Genomic DNA, 26,496 nt, shown 5'->3' on the forward strand with positions numbered 1-26,496 from the left:
ATAGTGCGCTTTTTCTGTGTATGTCTGACAGTATCATCTGCACATGCTCTGAACATCACGATACAAAAGTAGAAAACAGATAAGATAGTTTGGTTTATATTGGATTTGCACACTGTGTACAAACGGTAAGGTATTATGCTATACTAAAGGTTTCTGTGTATAAAACCCATCTGTTTAGATGAGCCAGAGCAGGAAACAATAGATGATAATAAAAATCGAACGTACGGATTGGATCTCTGGCCTTGGTCCTTTGAATGCTTGCGATGTAGGGGCCAAACCCAAAGCGGTTCTCAGCACGTACACGGAAAAAGTACTCCTGGCCTTCATTCAGATCTGGCACCACCAGAGACTGAGCAGCGCAGGCCGGGTTTACCTGGAAGAACAAGATCAGCGTCAAATACATGGGAGCAAAACAGTGTATAGCTTAATGTGCGTTATTCTGCAGGCTGTACCTTGGTCCATGCTTTTCCCTCTGCTGTTTTCTTTTCAATAAAGTAGCTCTTAACCCTCTCTCCTCCATCACACTCTGGGGGTTTCCAGGTGAGTCTGCATGTTCCCCTGGTCACGTCACTAATCTTCAGGTCTCTGGGAGGTCCGGGCAGGTCTGCCGGGTAACAATCAGTCAAAGACAGAGAGACTCAATGTTTTTTGGCATATTTTAAACTGCTAATTGGACATAATTAACTTAATTAACATATCCTTCTTTAATTTGTATATTTACTTCTATTGTAGTCATTACACACTTTGTAGCACCCTGCCAGGTGTGTCAGTGTGAAAAGCCTTACCGAGGACGCTGACTCTGACTTTGACCACTCTGTGTCCAGCAGGGCTCTCTGCGTTGATAATGTATCTGCCACTGTGGTTTAGTTTGCAGGCTGGGATCACAATCACTGAGGTTGTGTCGGTGGAATGGATCTGCGACAAGAATTTCACCCTCTCCTTAACACATTCAGCACTAACTTTGCTGAGCCATAATTCAGATTGCAAACCATAAAAACAGTAAAGTTTTTGTCTTCTAAGATTATTAGGGCTGAATAATCTTTCAAACCCTTCTTTAGAGGAATGAGCTGAATATATTTTAAAATATTAAAATATGTCATTTGGACAGAATATATGGACGTCTGACCTCTGAGTCAATCGGCAGAGTGTGTAGATCGTTCTTTTTCTCAGTCTCAGCCGTTCCATCGAAAGTCCAGGTGACTTTGGGGACGGGTCGGCCGGTGATGGTGGCAGGAATCTTAATGGTCGTTCCTGCTCTACAGTTTAGCAGGTCGTGAGCAGTCACATTGAGAGTCACCGTTGGCTCAACTGGAGAGAAAAAACATCGGAGGAATACATGCCTTCCTTGAGTTCATGACACACATGGCACACTGTCCTGTTTGATCCTGTCCTTAATGTAAGCTCTGCTTTTAAATCGGTATTGAATTATGCTGCACAAATCAGAATGAGAATATTAAACCTCTGGTGAAAATGAAAACATGTCTGTTATGTCCAGGTCTGTATTAAACAGAGGTTCTTATCTGTGTTTGTATCTCTTACTCAGGATGTCCTGAACCAGGATGTCACCAGTCCTAGCAGGCTCTGAGTTTCCAGCAGAGTTCACCGCGTAAATCTTGAACTTGCACTTCTTGCCTTCCTTCAGGTCAGGTACAGTGATTTCAGTGGAGGGGTGGAGCTTATCAGCAGGATTCACTCTCCTCCAATCAGGAGAGCCCTCCTCATGAACCTCTATAATGTAACCCTTGATTGGGCTCCCGCCATCTTTGTCCGGTGGGGTCCAGGTTAGAGTGACGCTGTTCTTGGTCTTGTCTTTAATTTCAGGATTTCCAGGTATGCTTGGAGGGTCTACGGAAGAAGAACGGAGGGGTCAGGCTGTCTAACTTGACTTTTTTATTTTACCTAATAATCCAATGTGCACATTTTGAACCTGAAGTGCTGTCTATCACCTAGAATGGTTTCGTGTGAGTTACCTAGTCTTGGAGATTTTAGCCATTGGTGTGTCTGCGTCCTTTCATTATTACAGAATGAAAAGGGAACTTTGGTTTTACTCATATGAAATCATCTAAATTAGAGCGCAAAAAAATAACCCAAAAATATAAAGCAGTGTTTTTATCCAAATCTCTGTCTTCCAGTCTAAATCTGAATCATGGATTAACAAAGCTGCTCTGGGGTCACTCACTGCATGGATCCACAGCAAAGCGGCACTCTGTGGCCTCGCTGGGCGGTCCAACACCAGCAGCATTGCAGGCTGAAATCCTGAACTGGTACTCTGTTCCTTCTATGAGCTTCAGCACGGTGTACTGCAGGCCTTTCACTGCCGGTTTGGTGACTGGAGCTCGGTTGACACGACCCCAGTACACAGCACCACGTTCCCTCTTCTCCAGCCAATATCCCTGGATGGTGGAACCACCGTTGTCCAGAGGGGGATCCCAAGTCACGGTCATTGTGGTCGCTGTAGCAGCAATAATTTTTGCATTACGTGGAGGTCCAGGAAGACCAAATGGATCCCGCAGCTGGACTTTCTCTGAGTCGCAGCCATCACTGACGCCATATTTGTTTTCAGCTTTGATCCTGAACTGGTAGCTACCATTCAAGTCCAGTTTGTACACCTGAAGAAGCAGGACACATTTTGTTCTTGATCAGGCATTAAGGATGAATAGCTGTTTGTGTAGGACTATTTTGATAATAATAACATTTCTAATAAAAACAGAAACGTTTCTTATTTGATTACTGGAATAGTTTTTAATGTTTTGACTTGTGTATTTGTCTGTAGACAAACTGCTTTTATCGTTAATACAACAAAATGATTCATTATTATTCATTTTGAATAAGTCTGTGTAGCATCCATGCTCTGCAGCCAAGTCTTACCCCATATCTCCTGTCAATGAGGTTGATGGTGAGAACATCAAAGTCAGACTTTTTCTTGCTTGCATCTCTGCGCTCAACAATGTAGTTAGTAATCTCGCTTCCTCCATTGTCTTCTGGAGCGTCCCAGGTCAGGTAGCACGAGTCTGCTTTGATGTCTGAGACCACGATGTTCCGTGGAGGAAGAGGACGGTCTGAAAATGCAGTGTTAAATTCATGTACAGCTCAGCAATTCGGGATGAAAAATAATGTTTAAATACTGCATATTTAACGTGAAACATTGGAAAAGATGCCGTGTTAAACACAAGCCATTAAAATTATACAAACAGAATTTTAGGTTTTACCGAGGATCTCGACTTTGATGATCTGCTGAGCTTTCCCGTGGCAGTTTTCAGCAACCAGCTTGTAGCTGCCTTTGTCCTGCCTTATGGTTTCTGGGATGGCGATCTTCGTCCTTATGGTTGTCCGGTCCACCTGAAGATAAAACAACTTAATTTGTTGAGGATCTAACTATTTCTAAAATCCAGAGTGCGAAGGGTCAGAGATCCGTTCATCCTCTGTAAAGCAGGATTTTGCTTTTATATTAACTGTGCCAATGATGAAACAGTAAAAAATGTTCTCCATTGCTCCAACATTCAACATGACAAATAGATACAAAGGAACAACAGTGTGGCTTAAATTCATTCGTCACACAAAAACATAGGCAAACGTACATGCATAAGTAAATAAATGTGGGAACGTCTTCCTGTGAAACCAGTAGCTCCACTGAATAATAATACCATAAAACTAAAACTAGTTCTGACCTCCTCAGTCTCCATCGTCATCTTCTCCTCATCGGTCTTCTCGATCACGACGTCATCCTTCATCCACTGCAGTGTCGGCAGAGGAAGTCCCCTCACTTCTGCTGGGATGTCGATGGCGGCGCCTTTCCTCACATTGATGGCGTTGCTCTTGATGAATTTCAAGATTGTAATGCTGGGAGCAACTTTGGCCAACAAAATTGGGAAATTGTGTCAAATCTTTATCAGCCTGACAAAAGTAAAGTATCATCATAACCTTTAGGCCCTTTCACATCAGATATGGCATGTGTTGCACTGACTGCTAACTAAAGCCAAGGGCCCAAAATTTGTGGGGCCTCTGCTTGGAAGTCTGTTTTTTGCAGCCACTCTACGTGTACTATAAACGTGCCTGCTTATCATTTCAAAACATCTCGTTGATTTGAAATCCTCTACGAGAGTTCGTGTTGTATTATGCTCAAATATTTCATAAAACATGCATCACTTATTCATAAAGAAGAAAGCTTTGTAACTATCCCGACTAGTGAAGAGTGTGTCCTTTCCACAACACTGCCTTCCTCCTGAGGTCCGCAGAGCTGTTGAAGGCTTAAAGGCTCGAACTCAAGCGCACAGAATCTTTTCCTTCATATTGTGCTTGAACTTTGCGCAGCTATACGCTTTATTTCTATTGGTTTTGCACATGTGAATGTGATAGGACCTTAAGACTTTGAACATACTCTCATCATCCTGGATCTTGACGGTGATTCTTTTGGATGGATCTCCTTCTCCAACCTCGTTCACGGCTTTGACACGGAAGTCATACTCCTGGTTCTCCGACAGGTTCTCAATGGTTCCACAGCACTCAGTGAAGATCTTGCGGTTGGCCACTTCAAACTCGGTGCTGTCAGACCTCATCTTCTCCACATAGTATCCTCTGATGGGGCTGCCACCATCAGTGCGAGGAGGCTGCCAGGCCAGAGTGATGGTGTTCTTGCTTCTGTTGGTGTAGTGCAGTTTCTCTGGGGCAGATGGTGTACCTGCAACATTTTGAAAGAATTTAGCCATCACTGAAAAAATTGGATCATCAGGCCACTGAATTTTTCATCAGGCTTAATTAATGCCCTAAAGTGTGAGCTAACAGCAGCATCAAGACATATTTGGCAAGCTCACCTTTTGGATCCTCAGCTAAGATGGGACCCAGGTCTGCTGGAAGTCCATCACCATACTTGTTCCTGGCAATGACTCTGAAATCATACTGCTCGCCAGCCAGCAGGCCTTGGACATCACACTTGCAGGATGCAGTCTCAATGGGCTGGCGGAAGAGCTTCATATTGGCATCCTTCTTTAGCACCTCATAACCAATGATATCGCTGCCACCATTATCCACGGGGTCAGACCAGGTGAGGACGATGTTCTTCTTGGTAACTGTAACAGCCTTCAAGTCAACCACCGGCCCAGGAACATCTGCAGGAACCAGGAAAAATATTTCATGTGAACATAACAGTTTTTATCACATAATTTAGATTTCAACAGTAAAGTCTGATCTGAAGTCAGTTCTATCGTTCCCTTCAAAGACCACAACGTGCTTCTGGATTGCAAAAGAAAAAAATGCACATTTGTGTTCTGAGTTCAAAAAGCAAGTTTATTAGTCCTAAAATAACTGAATTTATGTAACACTAACCCATAACATCCACTCTTGTCTCGGCGGTCTTGCTCCCACTGCTGTTGGTGCCGGTGATCTGGTACTTTCCGTGATCTGCCCTCACAGCCTTCTTGATGAACAATGTACTGTTCTTCCCCACGGTCTCCACAATCATCCTCTCTTTGTCGATTTCAGCCTCATCTTTGGCCCATTTTACCTCTGGCTGGGGTCGACCACGGACCACAGCAGGAAGCCTCAGAGACTCGCCGGCCCTAATCATGACGCCGTTCTTCACAGAGTCATCGAAATCCACAACAGGAGATTCTGCAGGACACAAGCCGTTAATCAGAACTGGAAAGCCATCTGTTTTGTGAGGCACAGTTATAAACACTGTCCCACATTAAAAATGCATATGTAAAAGTGCATCTTGCCCCTGTAATAGAACTTCTGGTACCTTGGGGCTCTTTGACGGTAACGGGTTCAGTAACACCAGGAGCTCCTGGGCCTGCGTCATTGACTGCAAGAACCCGGATATAATAATCTGCTCCCTCAGTGAGGCCGGTCACAGTGTACGTCAGCTCTTTACACCTGAACTCGGTGCTGCGGCTCCAGTCTTTCTCTCCGGCCAGAACCTGTGACAAGAGCACAAGAGTTTGACCACGTCCACATCCATGATTCTTAAGAAAGACCCACAGTTGGAGATTTACTGATTATTAAATGTGTAATTCAAGGAGGTTACTTCACAGAGTTTTTCAGACCTTCTCAACGTGGTATCCCAGGATGTCTCCACCACCATTGTACAGCGGGGGCTTCCACGCCACAACAACAGAGTCCTTCCCGGTGTCCACGATCCATGGAATTGGTGGACCAGGAGGCACTGAGTGGAAGAGTGGAACAATGATAGGCTGCACTTGGTCTTTACTGTTACACAATCAAGTTCTTCCTTCAGCAGCATATATGCAGTTTTCTCTATTTATGAGAAATGTGTCATTCATAATTTTGATAATTAAAAAGACTAAAATAATTTCTTGTCGATGAAGATTTTGAAGATTTAATAAAGTTTGCAGGACAACTTTTGAAACATCTTTATCGGTCATAAGAATGTGTTAACTTTACTCATCTCAGGTGTGATGACTAGAAAGAAGTAGATCAAACCAAAAAATCTGATGCTACACTTAAGAAAATGTGAGCTTTCTCTTTGAAGTTCTCTTTTGGTATTGCACTCACGGATTTCATCCATGGCGACAATGCGATCGGTCGGATCACTGAAGGGCCCGGGGCCAGCCAGATTCTCAGCACAGACCCTGAAGATGTAGGTCAAGCCCTCCATCAGGCCAGTCACCTTCACCTCGAGAGAGTTGAGGAGGGCTCGGTTGACTCTGGTCCAGTGTTTGCTGTTCACCTCCTTCCTCTCGATCCAGTAACCCAGGATGGGGCTTCCATTGTCCTTTGGCTCATGCCAGGAGATGTGCGCGGTGCTTGCCGTCACCTCGTGGACTCTGGGAGTGTTGGGAGCATCAGGAGGACCTGAGCACAAAGGAGAATATAGGTGACTTTATATTTAACGGTCTTTGCACATTTGACGAACACAGGGAAGAGATGTCTTCATTGTTACCTTCACAATATGGCCATAAGGTTGTGCCATATTGTGCCAGAGTCAAACAATGTTGCTGGTTGTATAAAGAAAAACAACTGCTTTAACATATCATTTGTTTTAACAGAAACTAAAAGTCAGTTTATGTCAATCATGTTAAATTGTTTCCATATTTTTTAACTTCACTATAACCTGTAACTGATCATTAAAAATTGAATTAATGAGTATTTTAAGGATGTATTTAACTTTTAGTATTTAAAAATGGATAATGTGAAATATTGTCTGGATGCACACTCAGTCATCCAGCTAGTAAATCCCAAAAGGTTGATTCTGTTCACCTGGATTTTTTCAGTGCGAGAAACGTTTCATCATCATCAGGTGACCTGAGGTCTCCAACCTTATAAACAGCACATTTGTACAATGACTGAAACCAGCACCAATGGACTGTGATCAGTTTATGATCATTAATATGCATTGACAATCGATCAACAACCACTGATCAACAGCCACTGATCCATGGCCATGAGTCCCATTCACAGAGAGCTGGGGAATGGCTGCAATCACAGCATTGTAAGATGGTGACAGATGGACACTTACACCCTGGATTTTGTTGAGAAGGTGAGAGATGCCATCATGGAGGCAGATCAAACCATGGTCTCGTATGATGTTACATCTCTCTTCACTTGTGTGCCAGTCACTGAAGCACCGGAGGTAGTTCATAAGAGATTACAGGATGACCCCAACCTCAGCAACAGGATCAATCTCAGCATCGACCAAGTGTGTTTGTGATAGGTTTGTCTAGCACAGACCTATTGCTGGTACGAGACAATTCTACTACAACAGCAAAAACAAGTCACCAGAGCTCTTTGTATGATGACGTGCACGAGGGAGATGCCCGAGACGAGCGCTTATATATTTCTAAGCATAAATGACAATCCAACAATATAAACCTAAGAGTTTGCTTTTGGAACTGTGTCTTCATTCCACCTACTTCACATACAAGAGTCAGTGCTACAGGCAGAAACATGGGTGTGCCATGGGCTCCCAGTTTCACCCATCGTGGCCAATTTGTACATGGAAGAAGTGGAAAAGAGGGCTTTGCTATCCTACCCTGGAACACCACCAAGCCATTGGTTCAGGTATGTGGATGACACCTGGGTGACAATCAAATCTCAGGACTTTCCCCATTTCACGGATCACATTAACTCGGTGGACCGACACATCAAATTCACCAGGGAGGATATGAACAGTGGCAGGTTAGCCTTCTTAGACTGTGAGATTTCCATCAGTAATGGAGGACATCTACAAGCTGACGTGTACCGTAAACCTGCACATACAGATCAGTATCTAAGGTTTGACTCTCATCATCCACTGGAGCACAAACTGGGCGTCATCAGGACGCTACAACACAGAGCGAACACCATCCCCACTGACACAGCAGCCAGGGAGGCAGAAGAACATCAAGAAGGCCCTGAGTAAGTGTGGTTATCCCAGCTGGACTTTTGTCAAAGAAAGCTCCAGCCGATCCAGGAGAGAAGGACAACCGTTTAGGAGGAGGCCATTTACTTAAAAGGGAAAGACCATCTCTGAATCGAGGAGGGGCCTAAGTGTCCATCTGTCTCCATCTTACAATGCTGTGATTGCAGCCATTCCTCAACTCTCTGTGAGTGGGACTCATGGCCATGGATCAGTGGTTGTTCAATGATCATGTCAAATTGTATATTAATGATCAGTGAACTGACCTCCCAGCCCATTGTTCCTTCAGTGGGCTGGTTTCAGTCATTATGCAAATGTACTGTTTATAAGATTGAGACCTGCAGTCAGCTGAGACTGAAGACGTCACCTGGATGAGTGACAAAATGTTTCTCCCGCTGAAATGTCCAGATGAACAGAATCAACCTTTGCGGAACGGAAAAAATTACTTATAATTGAAAGCACAAAATGTTGAATACATGAAATAATTAAAAATAAAAGCTAAACAGATTTATAAATAACACACTGATTTTATTTACATACTGCATAGATGCTTATTTTCATATGTGACATAGAACATGTTTTAAAGAAATACCAGTAACTGCAGTAATTCAGACATTTTTGCATCTGTTAATAAATGCAAATTATTCTTACAAAATATAAAGAATCAATTTTAAGAAATTTGTGTATTTTTTATATTTTTAAAGTCCAAAATACGTTATTGTGACACCGTTGAATTGCCACTAAATTACATTAAAAAAAGGAGGTATAATTACTTTTGAAGTTTGTTTGTTTTTTTACAGCTGATTGTTATCAGTCATCACAGTCTTTATTATTTTTATGCTTTTACTCACTGAACTGGTTCTTGGCGACGAGTGGTTCGGAGATGCACGGTGGACCACAGCCATACTTGTTTTCAGCAGTGACTCTGAAGATGTACTCCTTCCCTTCGATGAGCTTGGTGACGGGGCAGCTGGTGCCCTTCAGGGTAGAAGTGACGGTGATCCAGCCAGTCTCGTCCTTCTTGTTGTCTTTCTTCTCCAGAATGTAGTTCAGGATCTCGCTGCCACCATCATCCTCAGGAGGCTCCCAGTTACAGATGACCGACGTGTTCCTGATCTCATCAAAGGTGAAGTTAATCGGAGCACCAGGTTTGTCTGCAATACAAGACAGTCAAGCCAATGTTTAATCTCAATGGCATTTTGGAAATGAATAATTGTTTAACTCTGCTAGCGGCTCTGTAGTAAACATGTTTGCCTAATCAAGATTGTTGAGGTTTTCTCTTTGATATTGCACTCCCTACCTGAAAAGTGGTTTGAGCCGACTGTTGTTAAGAATTGGTTCTATAAGAAAAAAATCTGAACTGAAGTCAATTTCTGAATCAAACTTGGGAGAAGAAAGAATCCCAGGTAGGCTTATGTCAGAAACACTGTGCCAAAGTTAAATATGTGGATCTGTTGTGATTCCTTGCATATAATGGAGAAGCTCACAGACGCTTTTAACTGTGTGAATATACCAGTTATGAAATCTAATCATGTGGCCTCCAGTTAATTGGTAAACTTTATTACCTAGGACGTTGACGACGCAGGAAGCGGTGGCAACACCATGTGTGTTTTCCACCTTGATAGTGAAGCTGCCGTGATCGGTTCTGACGGCATCACGGATCATCAGTGCAGATTGTCCCTTCTTGGTCTGGTCTATACCCAGACGCTCACGCAGGGGAGTCACAAACTCCTCCTCTGGTTCTGGAACCTGCAGCAAGAAATCAGAAAGGTTGAAACACTTGAAACATTCAGGACTTTCAGATGTCTCAGTGAAGACACAAACCTTGGCTTTGGTCTTCTTCTTCTTGATAACAGGAATGAACTTCTTGGTGGGCTCTTTGGCGACATCCTCATCATTTCTCAGCCAGGTGACTTTGGGATATGGGGAGCCAGAGATGTAGGCGTCAATGCAGATTTCCTCACCTTTCTTGATGCAGAGCCCAGATTGAACACGGGCGTGCAGGGTGACCTTGGGTTTTTCTGCAAGGAATGAACGATTTTGACATGTTAGCTCCAACATAAATACACATTTACTTGTGACAGTCACTGATGTTAGCGCATTTGACTTTCACACACCAACAGGGTCTGCAGCCTTGATGGGCTGTGAGCTGCGTGACGGCTCGCTGACTCCGGCAGCATTCTCAGCTCTGACCCTGAACTGGTACTCCATGTCCTCCTTTAGGCCCATCACCACGTAGGAGAAACCAGGGACCAGGCTTGGTGTGACCCTCTCGTAGCGGTCGCCGTCCTTCTCGATCTTCTCTATGATGTAGCCCTGGATGGGACAGCCGCCATCGTAGTCTGGAGCCTTCCAGGTGACTGTGATGGACTTGGACGTTGGGTCATGAGCCTCCACTTGGATGGGTGGGTCTGGTTTCTCTGTGCAATCAATATTAACAACAGAGTCAATGTCTGATGTTTTGATGTTCCAGTTGTTTATGCCTCATATTTTAGGAGTTACACTTGATCTGCTTGGACCCCCTGTCAGTTGTCCTGTATCAGAATCACCTGACTAAATCGGTCCTCATTTTTGTATTGACGGGACAGTTTATGAAGATCATTTCACTTGCAGCATAGTTTGGAAAGTATTCATGTGCTTTTTCAGACTAAACTTTATCTGAAATGGTAATGTTAATGCTCAAAGCAATAAAACAGATTTTAGTTGTTGAACATAAAATGAAACTTACGTTTTATTTCCTCTATAATGACCGGGTTTTGTAACTCCAGATATTGTCCCGCTCCGACCTTGTTGACAGCTTTCACCCTGAAGTAGTACTCACAGTTGACAAAGAGATCTTTGACAGTACTTGTTAGGACATTTTCTCCTGACATAACAGGCATGTAAGTCTTTTTGGACACTTCACGGCGCTCCAGGGTATAGCTGACAATGGGGGTGCCGCCATCATCCTCTGGAGCTTCCCAGCTGACCTTGCAGCTGTTCTTGGTGACGTCACTGGAGGTGATAGTTTTACACTGACCAGGGAGTCCTACACGGTTTGGGAAAGAAGCAAAACTGTTTAAGAAGATTGCTGCAGAGTGTCTGTGTCTGATAGTGAATAGTGAGTCTGCTTGAGGACTTTTAGACTAAGAATGGATCTAAATCCAAACTTGGAAATTGTTGGTGGTAAACTTTAAATTTGGTTTGCAGAGGACACCATCGCTGAACGGCATATTAACAGCGTTATATGTCCTAAGCATCGAATCGCCTTACCGATGACTTTGACATTGACGGTTCCAGTGGCAGTTCCCAGACTGTTTTCCAGAGTGATGGCATAGGTGCCAGCATCACCGCGGCTGCACTTGAGCAGCTCCAGGTGGGCGCTGTTCATCTCCACTGTCAGGGAGAGCCGGTCACCGGCCTTACACTCCACAGTGTCCTTCTGCCAAACCATCTTGGGTGTCGGGATTGCCCTGTAGGGAATATTCAGGTGCAGCTTCTCACCTTCAACCACTATCACGTCCTTTGCTTCCAAATCCATGGTTGGAGCACCTTGTGAGAAGAACACAGGATTATTACTTAGATTTGTATTATCGGTGCTTTAAGTTCACTTCTTCTGAAGTTCTAAAGTTGAATTCCGTCCTTGCTTACAGTCAGGATCTTTGGTGGCGACCTTATCAGAGACATCAGAGGGATCACTGACTCCGACAGAGTTGATGGCCCGAACCCTAATGACATACTTTTTCTCAGGTTTGATTCCATCATCTATCCTGAAATTTAGCTCCTTGATGGGTCTGCTGTTGACCCTGAGCCACTTTAGTTCTGGACGGGCTTCTGCCACCTCCACATGGTACCCAGTGACAGGACAACCCCCGTCCTTGACCGGAGGCTTCCAGGTGACATTGATGTGCTCCCTGCTGGCATCAGGGATGACCACTTCAAGTGGAGGTGATGGTGCACCTGGAGAGGAAGGAGGTTTCATGCATTTATCTGCAGAAAGTCAACAACTTTTTGTCCTTATTTTATTATTGTTGGGGTTATTTTGGGGGGATATCCCTGCTTAAATACACTGAGCACCAAAAGAATAAAGAAATACAGTTAAAAGTATCTTACTGGTTGGATCTTCAATGGTGAGAATCACGGTGGGTTCACTTGGATCTCCAACTCCAGCCTCGTTCTCAGCTCTGACCTGGAACTGCACTTCTGAACCTTCATCAACATCCGTTACCTTGAACTGAGTCTTTCTGTCCGGAGTTTTGCAGCACTTCAGCCAGCGAGTTCCCACCTTTTCTTTCTTCTCAATCACATACCTGTTAGGCAGATGGTGTTTGTCAAGTACAGCTCTTGAACAGTATGAGATAAACCACGTCTTTTGTCTCACTTTAGAGTTCTCTTACTGAAAGCCTGAATGCGCTGCTTTATGGAAAAACCCACCAAAAAGTGTCCTATAATTGTTCTCGTCTGAATGGCTTTACAGCAGTTTGTCTTACTTTGTTATTGGTCTTCCACCATCGCTATTGGGAGGTTCCCACTTCAGCTCCACGTGTCTCTTGGTGACTTCCACCACTGTCAGTGCATAAGGAGGTCCAGGAGTTGCTGGAGAAAAAGTGAAAAGCATTAACACGTAGAGATAGTGGTTCCTTGGGTTTCACAAAGAAGTAAATTAAAAGGGGAAGACCAATGCTGACTTAAAAAACTCACTAAAAGTGTCCTTGGCAAGAACGGCATCCTCCAGCTCGCAAAATTCACCCATCCCAACGGCATTCTCTGCAGCAACCCGGAACACATACAGCGATCCTTCGTTGAGAGGGGTAACCGTATACTTCTGTTCCTTGACGGTGGTATCGACAGTCTGCCACGCCTTCCGCCTCACGTCCCTCTTTTCAACCACGTAGTTGGTGATGGGTGAGCCGCCATCACTGCTGGGAGGCTGCCACTTTAGGTCTGCGTTAATTTTGGTGATGTTCGCCACCTCCAGCCACTGAGGAGCTGATGGAGGATCTATTGAAGCAAACACAAAGACTTTTACTTTAAAAAATTAAATTCAAGGTCGTATGGTTTTCCAAATGAAAACAACTCTTGATAGCTTATATTTTATAGTCTATAACCTCTACAGACGTCATTTGCTGCCCACTGCTCACACTGGTATCAACTTACAGAGTCTCTCCTTGCAGACCACGGGGTCGCTGGGCTCACTGGGCTCGCTCTCACCAGCCTTATTGACGGCCCTGACTCTGAAAGAGTATTCTTGCTTTTCTATTAGACCCTTCAGCTGATGCTCAGTCTGAGGAACATCCTCTGCAATCTTGATCCATTCCTCGCTTCCAGCCTTCTGGAACTCAATGATGTAGCCTTCAATCTTAGCCCCACCATCGTGCTCTGGACGAGTCCATCCTAACAGGGCTGAGGTCTTGGCAATGTCCCTGATGACAGGTTTACCAGGAGCCCATGGAGGATCTGAAGAAGAGTTATATGAATACTTTTATTTCCTGATCTTTGTGCTGTGCTTTGCAATAAGGAAATTATAATCTTGATACCACAACATCTGACTCAGCCTAAGTAGATTGACTGACATGTGACATACCAATAGGATCTTTGATGAGGATGGGATCAGTCTCTGCACTTGGGTTTCCAGGTCCAGCTAGATTTTCAGCCAGAACACGGAAGCGGTACTTCTTCTTGGCGGTGAGACCCTTTACCCTGCAGCCCAAAATTCAAAGTTAGAAACATGCTTGACAAAAAAATGGTCCACACTGTTAGCTGAAGGACTTTCACCATCACTCCTGCCACTTGTACCTTCAGGTACTTAGTTACCTGAATGTTGTGTCCGTGATGGGTAGTTTGTTACATCTGATCCACTTGTCACTCTCCGGATCTAACTTCTCAATCCAGTATCCAGTGATGGGGCTACCGCCATCCTCGTCAGGCTCTAACCAGGTCAGAGTGACAGCGTCCTTGGCGATGTCAGAGGGAGTGATTCTGGTTGGGGGACCCGGAGGATCTGAAACAGATGAAAAATAAAAGGATTTATCTACGGTTCACCTGCACAGGCTGGAAATAAATCACCGGAGAGTAGTATAAAACAACGTACCGAAGGAATACTTGGCAGTGATTGGCACATGCTCTGCAGGTTCACCAATGCCATACTGGTTCTCAGCACTGACCCTGAAAATGTACTCTTTCAATGCTGTGAGCTTGGTGGCCTTGAAGGTGGTGTGCTTCACCGTGGCTGACAGCTTGACCCACTCCTCCTTGTCAGTCTGACGACTTTCCACAATGTAGTTGGTGATGGGAGACCCACCATCATCTCTGGGAGGGTTCCAGGCCAGGACGCAGGATTCGTTGGTGATTTCAGAGATATCTAAAGCAGCTGGAGGGCCCGGTTTATCTAAAGAGGAGGGGCCAAAATTAAAATCATAACCAAGATAATGGTAATGCAAGACATCTGGAGGTGCCACAACTGCTTAGCAGGCTCGGCGATATAGGATAACCCTATAAAATGGTCTGTCCAGTATGTTATGCTAAGATTATTTTCATATCTTTAATCAAAAAAGGAGATGCTTTTCCCATTTTCTGACTAACTTAAAATCACCTGGTAGCATGAAAATCCTGTAGCTGTAAGGAACTCTAGGATTTCTACAGTAAAGGAAGTTTACTCTCATGTTTTCATTGCCATCACAGCTATCATTTGTCTTCTACGATAAGAAATCAGCTTTTGTACCCAGGATGTTGACATCAATAGTGGCAGTGGCTCGTCCACAGGCATTGACTGCCTCAATGATGTAGGTGGCGGTGTCTCCTCTGGTGGTGTTGTCAATGGAAACCTTCGAGTGTCCTGGCTGGGTGTCGATGGCAATGCGGTCATCAGCCCGCAGGACCACGTCTGCTTTGGTCCACTTCACCCGGGGATCGGGCTTCCCTTTCACATCTGCAGGAAGCTCAATCTTGCTGCCAGCTCTGGTGGTTAATCCAGCCAGCAACTTCACATCGAGCTGGATCTCAGGAGGTTCTGTAGGAATTTTTAAACATAGTCACAGTTGTCCCAACTTCATTACTGTGTTTCATTTCAATTTGTGCTTCTATAAATATATGTTCATTTCAGTTTCCCCTCGATAACTCACAACTGTCCAATATTTAATTTTACATGCAATAACCCAAACTGTAAATACATAACACCATTTATTTATGTATTTAATTCCTCTTTTCCCCAGATTTGTATATTTGTACATTAAATATATATATTTTTTCCTTTTTTCTAAATACTGTTCATGCAAAACTGTGTATTCTCGGCAGATATGTGCCATACTGCATTTTATTTGGCTGAACTATATATAATTTTGCTTATTTAAGCCAATTAGTTATAAAATTGTTCTGCTTTAACAAATGAATTTCCACCTTTTGGAGAAATGAAATGTGTCTTATATTATATTATCACAACTATGCCTGAAACCTTGATGGTAATATCCTTAAAATCCACACATTCTCACTTATTCTTTTATTTGTCATAAGAAAGATTTGCTCCTGTATCACTGAGAGATGCTGCACATTTCTGAGTGAGTCTGCAGAATCCATTACAAAAATAAATTATACTGCTGCACTTTTTGTGCAGTGTGTGGCTGCAGCGTCATGTGACTGTCTGGAAGAGCACAACCCGTCCTACCCTTAGCGTCCACAGCTTGGATCTCATCGGTAGCCCTGCAAGGTCGGCTGGCTCCCAGCTTGTTAAAAGCTCTGACTCTGTAGGCGTACCACTGGCCCTCGACCAGGCCGGTAACCTGGAACCTGTGAGTTCAAATCATATAATATATCCAGCTGTACCAAAATAAAGACAGGACACTAATAACGTGTGGCCCAAAAAACTTAACCGGCAGTTACAAGTTCTTAAGTCTTACTTGAGTTCAGGGAGGGGATCACCGCAGGGTTCCCACTTGTCTGTACCACGCTGGCACTTGTCCACCACGTAGCCTTTAATATGGGCACCACCATCGTATTTTGGAGGCTCCCAGGACAGGAAAATGGACTTGGCACTCTTATCGCGCCACTTAAGGTTCTCAGGTGGATCAGGTACAGCTGCAGGAGAAAATACGTGAACGTGAAACAGGTGAGATTCTAGTTATCTGTCAGTTTCTCCACTCAAAGACAATTAATTTCACATGAAGTGTAAAAACACTCACTTGCAGGAGAAGAGACATTGATGGGCTCATCGATGTAGGCTGGCTCTCCAGGTCCGCACTTGTTGCATGCAGAGACGCTGAACAGATACTCCTTTCCTTCAATCACGTCTGTTACCGTGTGCTCCAGGTCAAGGACGCCAGCAGCCACCTGGAAAAATGTCACTGTCACTGCTGAGCAAATAAACTCAGACCTGGGTAGACTTCTGGGTCTGTGAACATTATTTCACACTGTGGAAGTGATGTTTTCTGTTTTTAAAAATAAAAAAGCCAACATGTCACGTGCCATGTTTGAGCCAGGCCCTGAAACCTAACAACACTGCTGCTAACAATAACAATAACTTTATTTATAAAGCGCTTTCAAACAAAGTGCTGTACAGCGATTTGAAAATAAAGAGATAAATAAATAAAAGTGATACATAGCAACACAAGTTAAAAACATAAGCAGAGTTAAAAATGATAAACATTTAAAAAACTAATAGGCAAAGAATTAAGACCTGTAGGATAGGCTGAACAAGTGTGTCTTCAACTTAGCTTTAAAACCCTCCACAGAGCAGCCTGCCTAATATCTTGAGGGAGGTTGTTCCACAAAAACAGGGCACGAAAAGAAAAAGCACGCTCCCCAACTGTCTTTTTTCTGGCTTTAGGAACCTTTGGAAGGCCAGAGTCCTGAGATGGGAGCGCACGAGATGGAACATACAGTGGGGCAAAAAAGTATTTAGTCAGCCACCGATTGTGCAAGTTCCCCCACCTAAAATGACGACAGAGGTCAGTAATTTGCACCAGAGGTACACTTCAACTGTGAGAGACAGAATGTGAAAAAAAATCCATGAATCCACATGGTAGGATTTGTAAAGAATTTATTCGTAAATCAGGGTGGAAAATAAGTATTTGGTCAATAACAAAAATACAACTCAATACTTTGTAACATAACCTTTGTTGGCAATAACAGAGGTCAAACGTTTACTATAGGTCTTTACCAGGTTTGCACACACAGTAGCTGGTATTTTGGCCCATTCCTCCATGCAGATCTTCTCGAGAGCAGTGATGTTTTGGGGCTGTCGCCGAGCAACACGGACTTTCAACTCCCGCCACAGATTTTCTATGGGGTTGAGGTCTGGAGACTGGCTAGGCCACTCCAGGACTTTCAAATGCTTCTTACGGAGCCACTCCTTTGTTGCCCGGGCGGTGTGTTTTGGATCATTGTCATGTTGGAAGACCCAGCCTCGTTTCATCTTCAAAGTTCTCACTGATGGAAGGAGGTTTTGGCTCAAAATCTCACGATACATGGCCCCATTCATTCTGTCCTTAACACGGATCAGTCGTCCTGTCCCCTTGGCAGAAAAACAGCCCCATAGCATGATGTTTCCACCCCCATGCTTCACAGTAGGTATGGTGTTCTTGGGATGCAACTCAGTATTCTTCTTCCTCCAAACACGACGAGTTGAGTTTATACCAAAAAGTTCTACTTTGGTTTCATCTGACCACATGACATTCTCCCAATCCTCTGCTGTATCATCCATGTGCTCTCTGGCAAACTTCAGACGGGCCTGGACATGCACTGGCTTCAGCAGCGGAACACGTCTGGCACTGCGGGATTTGATTCCCTGCCGTTGTAGTGTGTTACTGATGGTGACCTTTGTTACTTTGGTCCCAGCTCTCTGCAGGTCATTCACCAGGTCCCCCCGTGTGGTTCTGGGATCTTTGCTCACCGTTCTCATGATCATTTTGACCCCACGGGATGAGATCTTGCGTGGAGCCCCAGATCGAGGGAGATTATCAGTGGTCTTGTATGTCTTCCATTTTCTGATGATTGCTCCCACAGTTGATTTTTTCACACCAAGCTGCTTGCCTATTGTAGATTCACTCTTCCCAGTCTGGTGCAGGTCTACAATACTTTTCCTGGTGTCCTTCGAAAGCTCTTTGGTCTTGGCCATGGCGGAGTTTGGAGTCTGACTGTTTGAGGCTGTGGACAGGTGTCTTTCATACAGATGATGAGTTCAAACAGGTGCCATTCATACAGGTAACGAGTGGGGGACAGAAAAGCTTCTTACAGAAGACGTTACAGGTCTGTGAGAGCCAGAGATTTTCCTTGTTTGAGGTGACCAAATACTTATTTTCCACCCTGATTTACCAATAAATTCTTTACAAATCCTACCATGTGGATTCATGGATTTTTTTTTCACATTCTGTCTCTCACAGTTGAAGTGTACCTCTGGTGCAAATTACTGACCTCTGTCATCATTTTAGGTGGGGGAACTTGCACAATCGGTGGCTGACTAAATACTTTTTTGCCCCACTGTAAAGGTGCAAAAGATTAGAGAGGTATGAAGGTGCCAAACCAGTGAAAGCCTCGTAGGTGAGCAGCTTAGAATCTGCTCGAATGTGCTCAAATTTTCCAGTTTTAGTTAAAAAGCAAGCAGCTGCATTTTGCACCATCTGAAAACCTCTAAAACTTTTCGTTGGTAGCTCAGAAAGGAGCTGCACATTCATGTATTATTTTTAGAAGGCGGTTACTTTTTCACACAAAACCAGGTAATTCACTCAGTTTACATTTTGTGATGAGCTGAAATATTTTTATTACGTACAGCGCCAAAGATGACATTACTGAAATGAGCTGAAAGTACCTTGGCCCATGTCTTGCGAGAAACTTCTCTCTTCTCAATCTGATAGTGTGTCACTGGACTTCCTCCATCGTGTTCAGGTGCCTCCCACATCAAGTGGACATGTTGACGGGTCACTTCAGCCACTTTGAAGTCCTTCGGAGCACTGGGGCATGCTGGGAAAATAAGATGAAAAAGACTTCCATCAGTTTTCTTCTTTTGGGTTTGTTTCTAGATGATTTGGGGGTAACAGACGTCTCTGTACCACAATAAAATGAGCTGTCTATTAAAATAAGCACCATCATTGCTAAACTTGATCACATGGTCATGGGTTCTTACCGATGACGTTGACATCAATATCTCCAGAGACAGAGGATACGTCGTTCTCCAGCTGCAGGGTGTAGATGCCTTTGTCTGGACGAACACTAGGAGATATCGTCAGTTCCGTGTGCGTAGGCTTCGTCACCATGGAGACACGCTCATCCGCTGGGGTCAGCTCCTTCTCGCCAAAGGTCCACTTGGCCACAGGGGTTGGGTATCCAGTAATGGGAACTCTAATTGTTAGAGGCTGAGGAACAATCACCTCCAGGCCTTTCCTGAAGCCACTCAGATCAAAGGTTGGACCAACTGCCAAGAGAGAAACATTTGGTTGTGAAAGCACATCCAGTGAACTACTTGGATTTATAAAGAAGAAGTGGTTGGTTGAGTTTATGCTTGTTGCACGCACAATGAGGATCATCGGCAAGCAGTGGTCCCAGCTGCTCGGCTGGATCGGAGACACCGGCGGCATTCTCAGCGCAAACTCTGTAGAGGTACTTCTGACCAGGTTTTAGTCCAGACACCTGAAGAAAACAACAAAACAATCCAGACCAGGAAGAAAAATGTAACTGCGCTGAGGTTGAATCAGAATAAAGGCAGACTCTTCAGGTTGGCTGCATACCCGGTAGGAGAGGTCAGGACACAGTCTGGCGTTGCAGCGGAGCCACTTGTCAGAGCCGTCCTCACATTTCTCAATGATGTATCCTGTAATCATGCTGCCACCGTTGTTTATGGGCGTCTCCCAGGTCAACGTGACTGCTGTCTTGATTTGGTCACTAAAGTTCAGGTTCAGAGGTGGGCTCGGCCTCTCTGTGGGCACAAGACATGAGCAAAATCAGACTGTTTGATATTTCTACACAGGACTTAGATAGAAACATTGAGAGTGAGCTCACCGATGGGATCCATGATCTTGACGGGGTTGGTGGCAGCACTGGGCCTGCCGATGCCAGCCTTGTTCTCTGCTCGGACTCTAAAGATGTACTCCTTGTACTCCACCACGTCGTTCAGCATAGCCAAGCGGTCATCGGCAGCACAGACTAAGGCTGCCTCCCACTTAACAGATGTTCTGTCACGGAGCTCAATCACATAAGCAGTGATCTCAGAGCCACCGTCAAACTTGGGGGGCTCCCAAGTGATGGTGGCACCAAACTTGTTCACTGACTCTACTGCAACATTTTCAGGAGCATCTGGAACATCTAAAGTTAGGAAACAAAAATGTGACGGACATGATTAGGACGAGTGTGGAGATGGGGTTAGGATTAGTGGAGCGGGGATCTCGGGGTGTTGCTTACCAAACTTGTTTTTGGCCTGGACGGCATCTTCGGTTGCAACAGCGGGTCCGCTGCCAACTCTGTTTCGAGCACAGACTCTGAAGAGGTAAAAGGATTCCTTCTGCAGGCCACTGACACAGTACTCTGGAGTGTCAGCACGGTCTGTAGCCACAGTCCAGGTCTTGCGCTTCACATCCCGTCTTTCTACAACATAGGCGATAATCTTGCTGCCACCGTCATTCTCAGGTTCCTCCCAGGCCAAACTGACCTCGCCATCAACAGTGTCAACCACTCTCAGGTTCTTGATGGGTCCCGGTACATCTGGAAAACCACCAGGACAACACTCAGAAACTCTGGTGATATCCTCCGACAGAGGACTGAGCAGTTATCTGATCACAGACTCACCAATCACATCCAGGTTGATAAAGGCTTCACCCTCACCATGCTTGTTCTTAATTACCACCTTGTACCGGCCCTGGTCCTCCTTGGCAGGGCTCTTCAGGCGGTACTCGGTCTTGTCCAAAGAGGTGTCAATATTCTGGACAGGAAGACTGGTGCCTTCAAAAAACCACTCGGCATCAGCACGAGGGTACGCGTCATAAGGCACAGTCATGACAAAGGGTTTACCGGCATCTGTCACCAGGTTCTGGTCGGTGGTTTTAATCTTTGGAACAGCTGCAGGAGAGACAGAGGAGAAATTTGTACTGTTTAATTCGCCCTGCATAACACAGAGCAGTCCAAACTGGTGGATATCATCTTATAATAAAACTGCGTGTTATGCTTTGCGTCTACAACTATATTCCCAAAACAACTTGGATGCTTCATAAAGTGTCAAGAAAAGATTTGTTTGTTTACAACTTTCTAAAAGTCTGTTAAATCAGTGATTTCTTTAACATTTCTTGAAATGCGTTTCACTACCTGTTTGCATGTGAAGTTGACTCACCTGCCAGCTCCAGCTTGGCTCGGGCATCCTTGTCTTTGGCCACGATCCTGTACTCTCCCTGATCTCTGGGTCTAATTTCACAGACCTGCAGTCTGTGGACTTTACCCTCGCTGATCATCTGGTATTTGTCTCCCTGGACGATGATCATGTTGTTCCTCATCCACTTCACCTCCACCCTGTCTTTGTTGAGCTCCACCTCAAACACGATGTCTGAACCCGGAGGTTCGAACACGTCCTGCGGTGGTCTGATGATTTCCACTGGGGTCTCTGCGCAACATAAAAACACATCTCACAAGAAGATTCATCGAATAAATCTTTGCTTTTGAAGACAAAAAGAAACAAACATCTCACCTTCAACAAAGAGCCTCGCTCTCGTCCTCCTCTCATCCACACCACAGGCATATTCACACTCGTCATCAGGCCTGCACACCTTAATGATCAGTCTGCACATCTTTCCTTCTTTTTCCATTTGATATCTGTAAAAACACAACAAACATCAGGAACTTGGTACAGTCATGTATATGATACTATAAAACTTAGATAACAGCATCAGCTGTGTAATTTTGCCTCTGTACACCACTGCACTTTATTTTAAATCAAAGGTAACACAAGGTCCCAGAAGCTTCAGGCTTTTGTAATCCTCTGTCATGACCACGTATCCCAAATTTTAACTTTCTGAATATTTTCTTGGTTGATTAGCATTTGATTTGTGTTCCTTTGGATCGAAACAACAGCAGACGCAGATCTGTCATACCTGGGGCCCGCTCGAATCTCTCGTCCTTCCCTGTACCACTTGACGGCAGCCTTCTCCTTGCTCAGCTTGCAAGTGAACTCTGCATCCTCGAACTCTGTAATGGTCTGGTCTTTGAGCTGTGCCGTGAAGTCTGTGGGTGCCTCGCTAATGATCAGCTCAGCTGCACATTTGTCATCTCCGACCACGGCCGTGTACTCGCCCTCGTCTTCCATGATGCAGTCCTTAACGGTCAGGCTGTGCTTCAGGCCATCGACTCTGTAGACGATGCGTTTGCTGAGTGTCACCTCCTGACCAGCCTTCAGCCACCTCACCGTCGCCCCGGGCCTGTTCACCTTACAGACGAAGCTGACGGTCTTCTTCTCCTGAGTCTCATTGTCCTCGATTGGCTCCAAGAACCTCAGTTTCTCCTCTGTGGAGGACCAAATGATTTCAGGGTGAACGTAAAGAAACAAAGGAGTACGTGCAACAAAGTCACTGAGCAAGAAACGGCTGCTTTGGATCAAACGTCCTGATACTCTTGGAAGAAACAGAACTTCAGTTATTCTGAATTCTTCAGATGATTTTCAGCTTTCTTTGCTTTATAACAAAGCTGACACATCCATCTGTCTTTCAGAGTCACGTCTGCGATTACTGAGAACAGGTTTAGGACACTGACCTGCCAAAAGGTGCTATAATATTAAACATAATGGAGACAGCCGTTGTATAAACTCCTAAATATGTTTCAACATTACTGTGAGCCATATACAGATAATAAAATAAGGCTGTGTGTACAGTAGAGTCACAAGAACAACTAAAGAAGCACTCAGCACTCAGGAAGCTGGCCCTGGTTTCATTAAAGAGTCAAATCCAGCCTGTAACTTCACTCAGATACTGTTACTGCCCACTCACCTGCCACTTTAGCGCTGGCAGTGCACTTGGCGAGCTCTCCTCTGTGATTGGTCAGGCTGACGGTATAGACGGCCTCATCAGCCTTCTGGGCGTCTCTGATCCTCAGAGAGAAGACGTTGTCCCTTTGAGCCATCATGTACTTGCTGCTCTCAAAAATGGTTTCCTCATTCTTCAGCCACTTGGCCTTCGCTCCTTCCGTGTTGGTCTCGCAGTTAAACACGATCTCGCCTCCCTCCTTCACCTCGGTGTCTTTGATCGGAGTTATGATCCTCAGTTTTTCTAAAACAGAATTCAAACTTAATAAAACCAAACCTGCATTCTGAAATCTGTAATAAGATATGACAAAGACCATAAGTGTCTTACCGATCACTAGCAGATCTGCCACGGCTTTAACAGTGCCAATGTGTGCAGTGTAGCCTCCCTCATCCTTCAGCTCACAGCTTTTCACAATAAGAGCTCTTCGTTTTCCTTCACTGATGATGCCGTACTTGTCTCCAGCTTCTATCTCTTTGTCTCCTCTGAACCATTTTACTTCGTAGGTGTCTTTGGAGACAGAGCAGGAGAACTCTGCCTTCTCGCCCTCCACCACTTCCTGGTTCTGAGGCCGAGCGAGGAACTCGGCTGCCAGTTCTGCAAAGGAGAAGAAGGCGGAGTTAAGGTTTGGTGGATTAGTGGATTTCTCCACGTTCTTTGTTTTGCTCTTCAGATTGCTTTTGAAATCATTACAAAGAAAATAATGACTCGGGTAGGTAATTGGTGACTTCAGTTTCTTCTATAAAATCAAAAAGTAAGCGACGTGTTTTACCGTTGAGTTTGAGCGTGGCGGATGTCCTGATGGTGGGACTCAGCCTGCAGTTGTAATCACCAGCGTCCTCCATCCTCAGGTCCCGGATGATCAGGATCCTCTTGCGTCCGTCCGTCTGTTGGTCGTAGCGACCTCCCTCTGGGAGCTCCTCGTCCCCTCGATACCAGGTAACCTCAGCGCCGGCCTTCGACACTTCGCAGATCATCTTCACGGTGTTCGTCTCTGTTCCCTCCACGTTGGACAGGTTCTTTGTAAACCTGGCTGCCTCCTCTGAAGGAAACACGAGCACCAGGAGTTCATTTACAGAGAAATATCCATCTATTAAGTCGAGCCTAAAATCATATGTTTATAGTTTTTACAAGAATATTTCTTCAGCAGAGAAATTTCCTGCAGTGGTTAGAAAGCTGACCGTCATCAGTGAATGACGTTTTATTTTCCAGCAGAACAAACATCTGTGGCTGACATGAATAAAAACGTCACTTTTTTTCTCATTGGAAGGTTGGTGAAACTGGAAATTCAACATGAATCAAACACATGAAATAAATCAGGGGTGGGCAACTCCAGGCCTCGAGTGCCGGTGTCCTGCAGGTTTTAGATTGCACCCCGGGTTCAACACACCTGAATCACATGGTTAGTTCATTACCAGGCCTCTGGAGAACTTCAAGAAATGCTGAGGAGTCATTTAGCCCTTTAAATCAGCTGTGATGGATCATGGACACATCTAAAACCTGCAGGACACCGGCACTCGAGGCCTGGAGTTGCCTACCCCTGAAATAGATGAATAATGTTCCTCACCGATGACGGTGAGTATGCCAGAGGTCTTGGAGGTTCTCGCGTCACATTCGTACTCGGCTTCATCATCAAACACAGACTTGTGGATGATAAGGATTCTCTGGACTCCCTTGGCGATGATCTCGTACTTCTTTCCTTTCCTGATCTCGCCACCGTCCTTGAACCAGCGAACCTTGAAAAATGACGACACAAGGGTTAGTCGAGAGTGTGAGAGCGGTTTCAGTCTGATCGACAGGACAGCAGCGACTGTTTGCATCCTGCTGAGCTCACCTTGGCAGACTCACGAGAAACTTCACATTCAAACTTGGCAGACTCCTTCTCTCTGACCTCAACATCCTGCAGAGGCTTTGTAAACTCAACATACGGAGCTGTGAATGGAAAAGGCCACAGCATGAGCACAGTTATGCTTTACCTCAGCTGGAGGTGCGACAGCAGATTTGAAAGATTAAAGCCTGGTTAAGGTCCTTACGTGTAACTTCCAGGAAACAAGAAGTCTTGAAGTCTTTGGCATCACATGTGTACAACTTGGCATCTTCAGGAGAGCAGTCGTGAATGATCAGAGCTCTCTTGCGTCCGTCCACGATGGTGTCGTACTTCTTGGTCTTTCTGAGCTCCTGTCCCTCCCTGAACCATCGTACCTCAGCATTCTCACGGGAAACCTCACACTCCAGAGTGGCCGTGGCTTCCTCCTCCACCGTCTGATCCTCCAGAGGCTTTGTGAACTCAACCGCTGGCTCTAAAGGTACAGAGACAGACGTGGTTAACAGGTGGTAACCACAGCCTCCTGTTAGAAATGCTTTGTCCTCGATCCTCGGAGCCCAGTCTGAGCGCGTGCCGTACCTCTGACGATAAGCTGAGCCTGAGTCTGGAAGTCCTTGGCAGTAAGTTTGACCTCGCCGGCCTCCGACAGGTTCACGTCTCGGACGGTCAAAGTGTGAACTCGGCCCGCCACCCGAGTCTTCACCTGCAGGAACCGAAAACAAAGCGAGCGTCACACTTGCACACGAACACGAGCTGAACGCGTCACCATGGACACAGATACAGGGCCGTCACTTAAATAATCATTATAAATAATAATTACACTTATTCTGGTTCGTTTGCTAACAGGCGGCGAGTCTGAGCGATGACTGAATAACTCCGAGTGTCAAACTGATGAAATCAGGGAAAAATACCGTTTTTATTTTTTATTGTCCACAAACTTCCAGCCTTGATTCACTTTGAGAAGCTACATCATAATAAAATATTTAAGAATTTTCTGCAGATGTGTTTTTAGAAATGAGTGAAAACCTTTGGTCATATCAACAGAATAAATTTCACTTTACTAATTTATTATTCAGCTGATCGAGCTGCTCTCTTTCACACACGGGCAGGTTTCTATCACTGGGCTGCTTTTTCCACTTTAACCTCATTTTCTCCAGCAATGAATTCAACTCCTTTGTGTTTTTAAATAAAACTCATTCGTGATTTTAATTCATAATTAAGCTTTATTAATTCATTATTTGGGTTCAGACACTCACCTGCTAAAAAACACTGTTCAAAAATATCCAAAAATTTAAAATTCTGAAAAAACGTCATAATAAATAAATAAATAAATAAATAAATAAATAAATAAATAATAA

The 26,496-nt window shown here is 44.7% G+C and overlaps 1 protein-coding gene across 17 annotated transcripts in view; it reads right to left on the reverse strand.

The window, feature by feature from the left end:
• LOC146651703 (titin-like) overlaps nt 1–26,496 on the reverse strand; it is a 175,950-nt gene that overhangs the window by 70,610 nt on the left and 78,844 nt on the right. For all 17 annotated transcript variants that reach the window (XM_085384072.1, XM_085384056.1, XM_085384059.1 and 14 more), the window contains 50 exons: nt 25,718–25,841; nt 25,347–25,613; nt 25,148–25,245; nt 24,881–25,049; nt 24,086–24,355; nt 23,644–23,910; nt 23,281–23,559; nt 22,393–22,801; nt 21,990–22,114; nt 21,639–21,905; nt 21,101–21,370; nt 20,717–21,016; nt 20,318–20,620; nt 20,047–20,234; nt 19,834–19,948; nt 19,446–19,733; nt 19,131–19,282; nt 16,507–16,654; nt 16,225–16,402; nt 15,993–16,114; nt 15,054–15,341; nt 14,424–14,720; nt 14,147–14,333; nt 13,917–14,032; nt 13,490–13,789; nt 13,034–13,333; nt 12,823–12,928; nt 12,446–12,642; nt 11,984–12,292; nt 11,606–11,884; nt 11,082–11,381; nt 10,471–10,773; nt 10,178–10,374; nt 9,919–10,102; nt 9,205–9,507; nt 6,511–6,810; nt 6,042–6,160; nt 5,738–5,915; nt 5,323–5,607; nt 4,812–5,105; nt 4,379–4,678; nt 3,669–3,850; nt 3,210–3,339; nt 2,869–3,059; nt 2,180–2,609; nt 1,540–1,845; nt 1,127–1,308; nt 786–915; nt 453–604; nt 226–373 (listed from right to left, as the gene is read on the reverse strand). In XM_085384072.1, the coding sequence (XP_085240198.1) occupies nt 226–373; nt 453–604; nt 786–915; nt 1,127–1,308; nt 1,540–1,845; nt 2,180–2,609; nt 2,869–3,059; nt 3,210–3,339; nt 3,669–3,850; nt 4,379–4,678; nt 4,812–5,105; nt 5,323–5,607; nt 5,738–5,915; nt 6,042–6,160; nt 6,511–6,810; nt 9,205–9,507; nt 9,919–10,102; nt 10,178–10,374; nt 10,471–10,773; nt 11,082–11,381; nt 11,606–11,884; nt 11,984–12,292; nt 12,446–12,642; nt 12,823–12,928; nt 13,034–13,333; nt 13,490–13,789; nt 13,917–14,032; nt 14,147–14,333; nt 14,424–14,720; nt 15,054–15,341; nt 15,993–16,114; nt 16,225–16,402; nt 16,507–16,654; nt 19,131–19,282; nt 19,446–19,733; nt 19,834–19,948; nt 20,047–20,234; nt 20,318–20,620; nt 20,717–21,016; nt 21,101–21,370; nt 21,639–21,905; nt 21,990–22,114; nt 22,393–22,801; nt 23,281–23,559; nt 23,644–23,910; nt 24,086–24,355; nt 24,881–25,049; nt 25,148–25,245; nt 25,347–25,613; nt 25,718–25,841 (11,332 nt within the window). The remainder of the gene's footprint in view (nt 1–225; nt 374–452; nt 605–785; nt 916–1,126; nt 1,309–1,539; nt 1,846–2,179; nt 2,610–2,868; nt 3,060–3,209; nt 3,340–3,668; nt 3,851–4,378; nt 4,679–4,811; nt 5,106–5,322; nt 5,608–5,737; nt 5,916–6,041; nt 6,161–6,510; nt 6,811–9,204; nt 9,508–9,918; nt 10,103–10,177; nt 10,375–10,470; nt 10,774–11,081; nt 11,382–11,605; nt 11,885–11,983; nt 12,293–12,445; nt 12,643–12,822; nt 12,929–13,033; nt 13,334–13,489; nt 13,790–13,916; nt 14,033–14,146; nt 14,334–14,423; nt 14,721–15,053; nt 15,342–15,992; nt 16,115–16,224; nt 16,403–16,506; nt 16,655–19,130; nt 19,283–19,445; nt 19,734–19,833; nt 19,949–20,046; nt 20,235–20,317; nt 20,621–20,716; nt 21,017–21,100; nt 21,371–21,638; nt 21,906–21,989; nt 22,115–22,392; nt 22,802–23,280; nt 23,560–23,643; nt 23,911–24,085; nt 24,356–24,880; nt 25,050–25,147; nt 25,246–25,346; nt 25,614–25,717; nt 25,842–26,496) is intronic.

Source organism: Rhamphochromis longiceps, linkage group LG16, assembly GCF_057381845.1.
Source record: "Rhamphochromis longiceps isolate RC_006_pf linkage group LG16, R_longiceps_female_GT1.1, whole genome shotgun sequence".
Taxonomy (NCBI): domain Eukaryota; kingdom Metazoa; phylum Chordata; class Actinopteri; order Cichliformes; family Cichlidae; genus Rhamphochromis; species Rhamphochromis longiceps.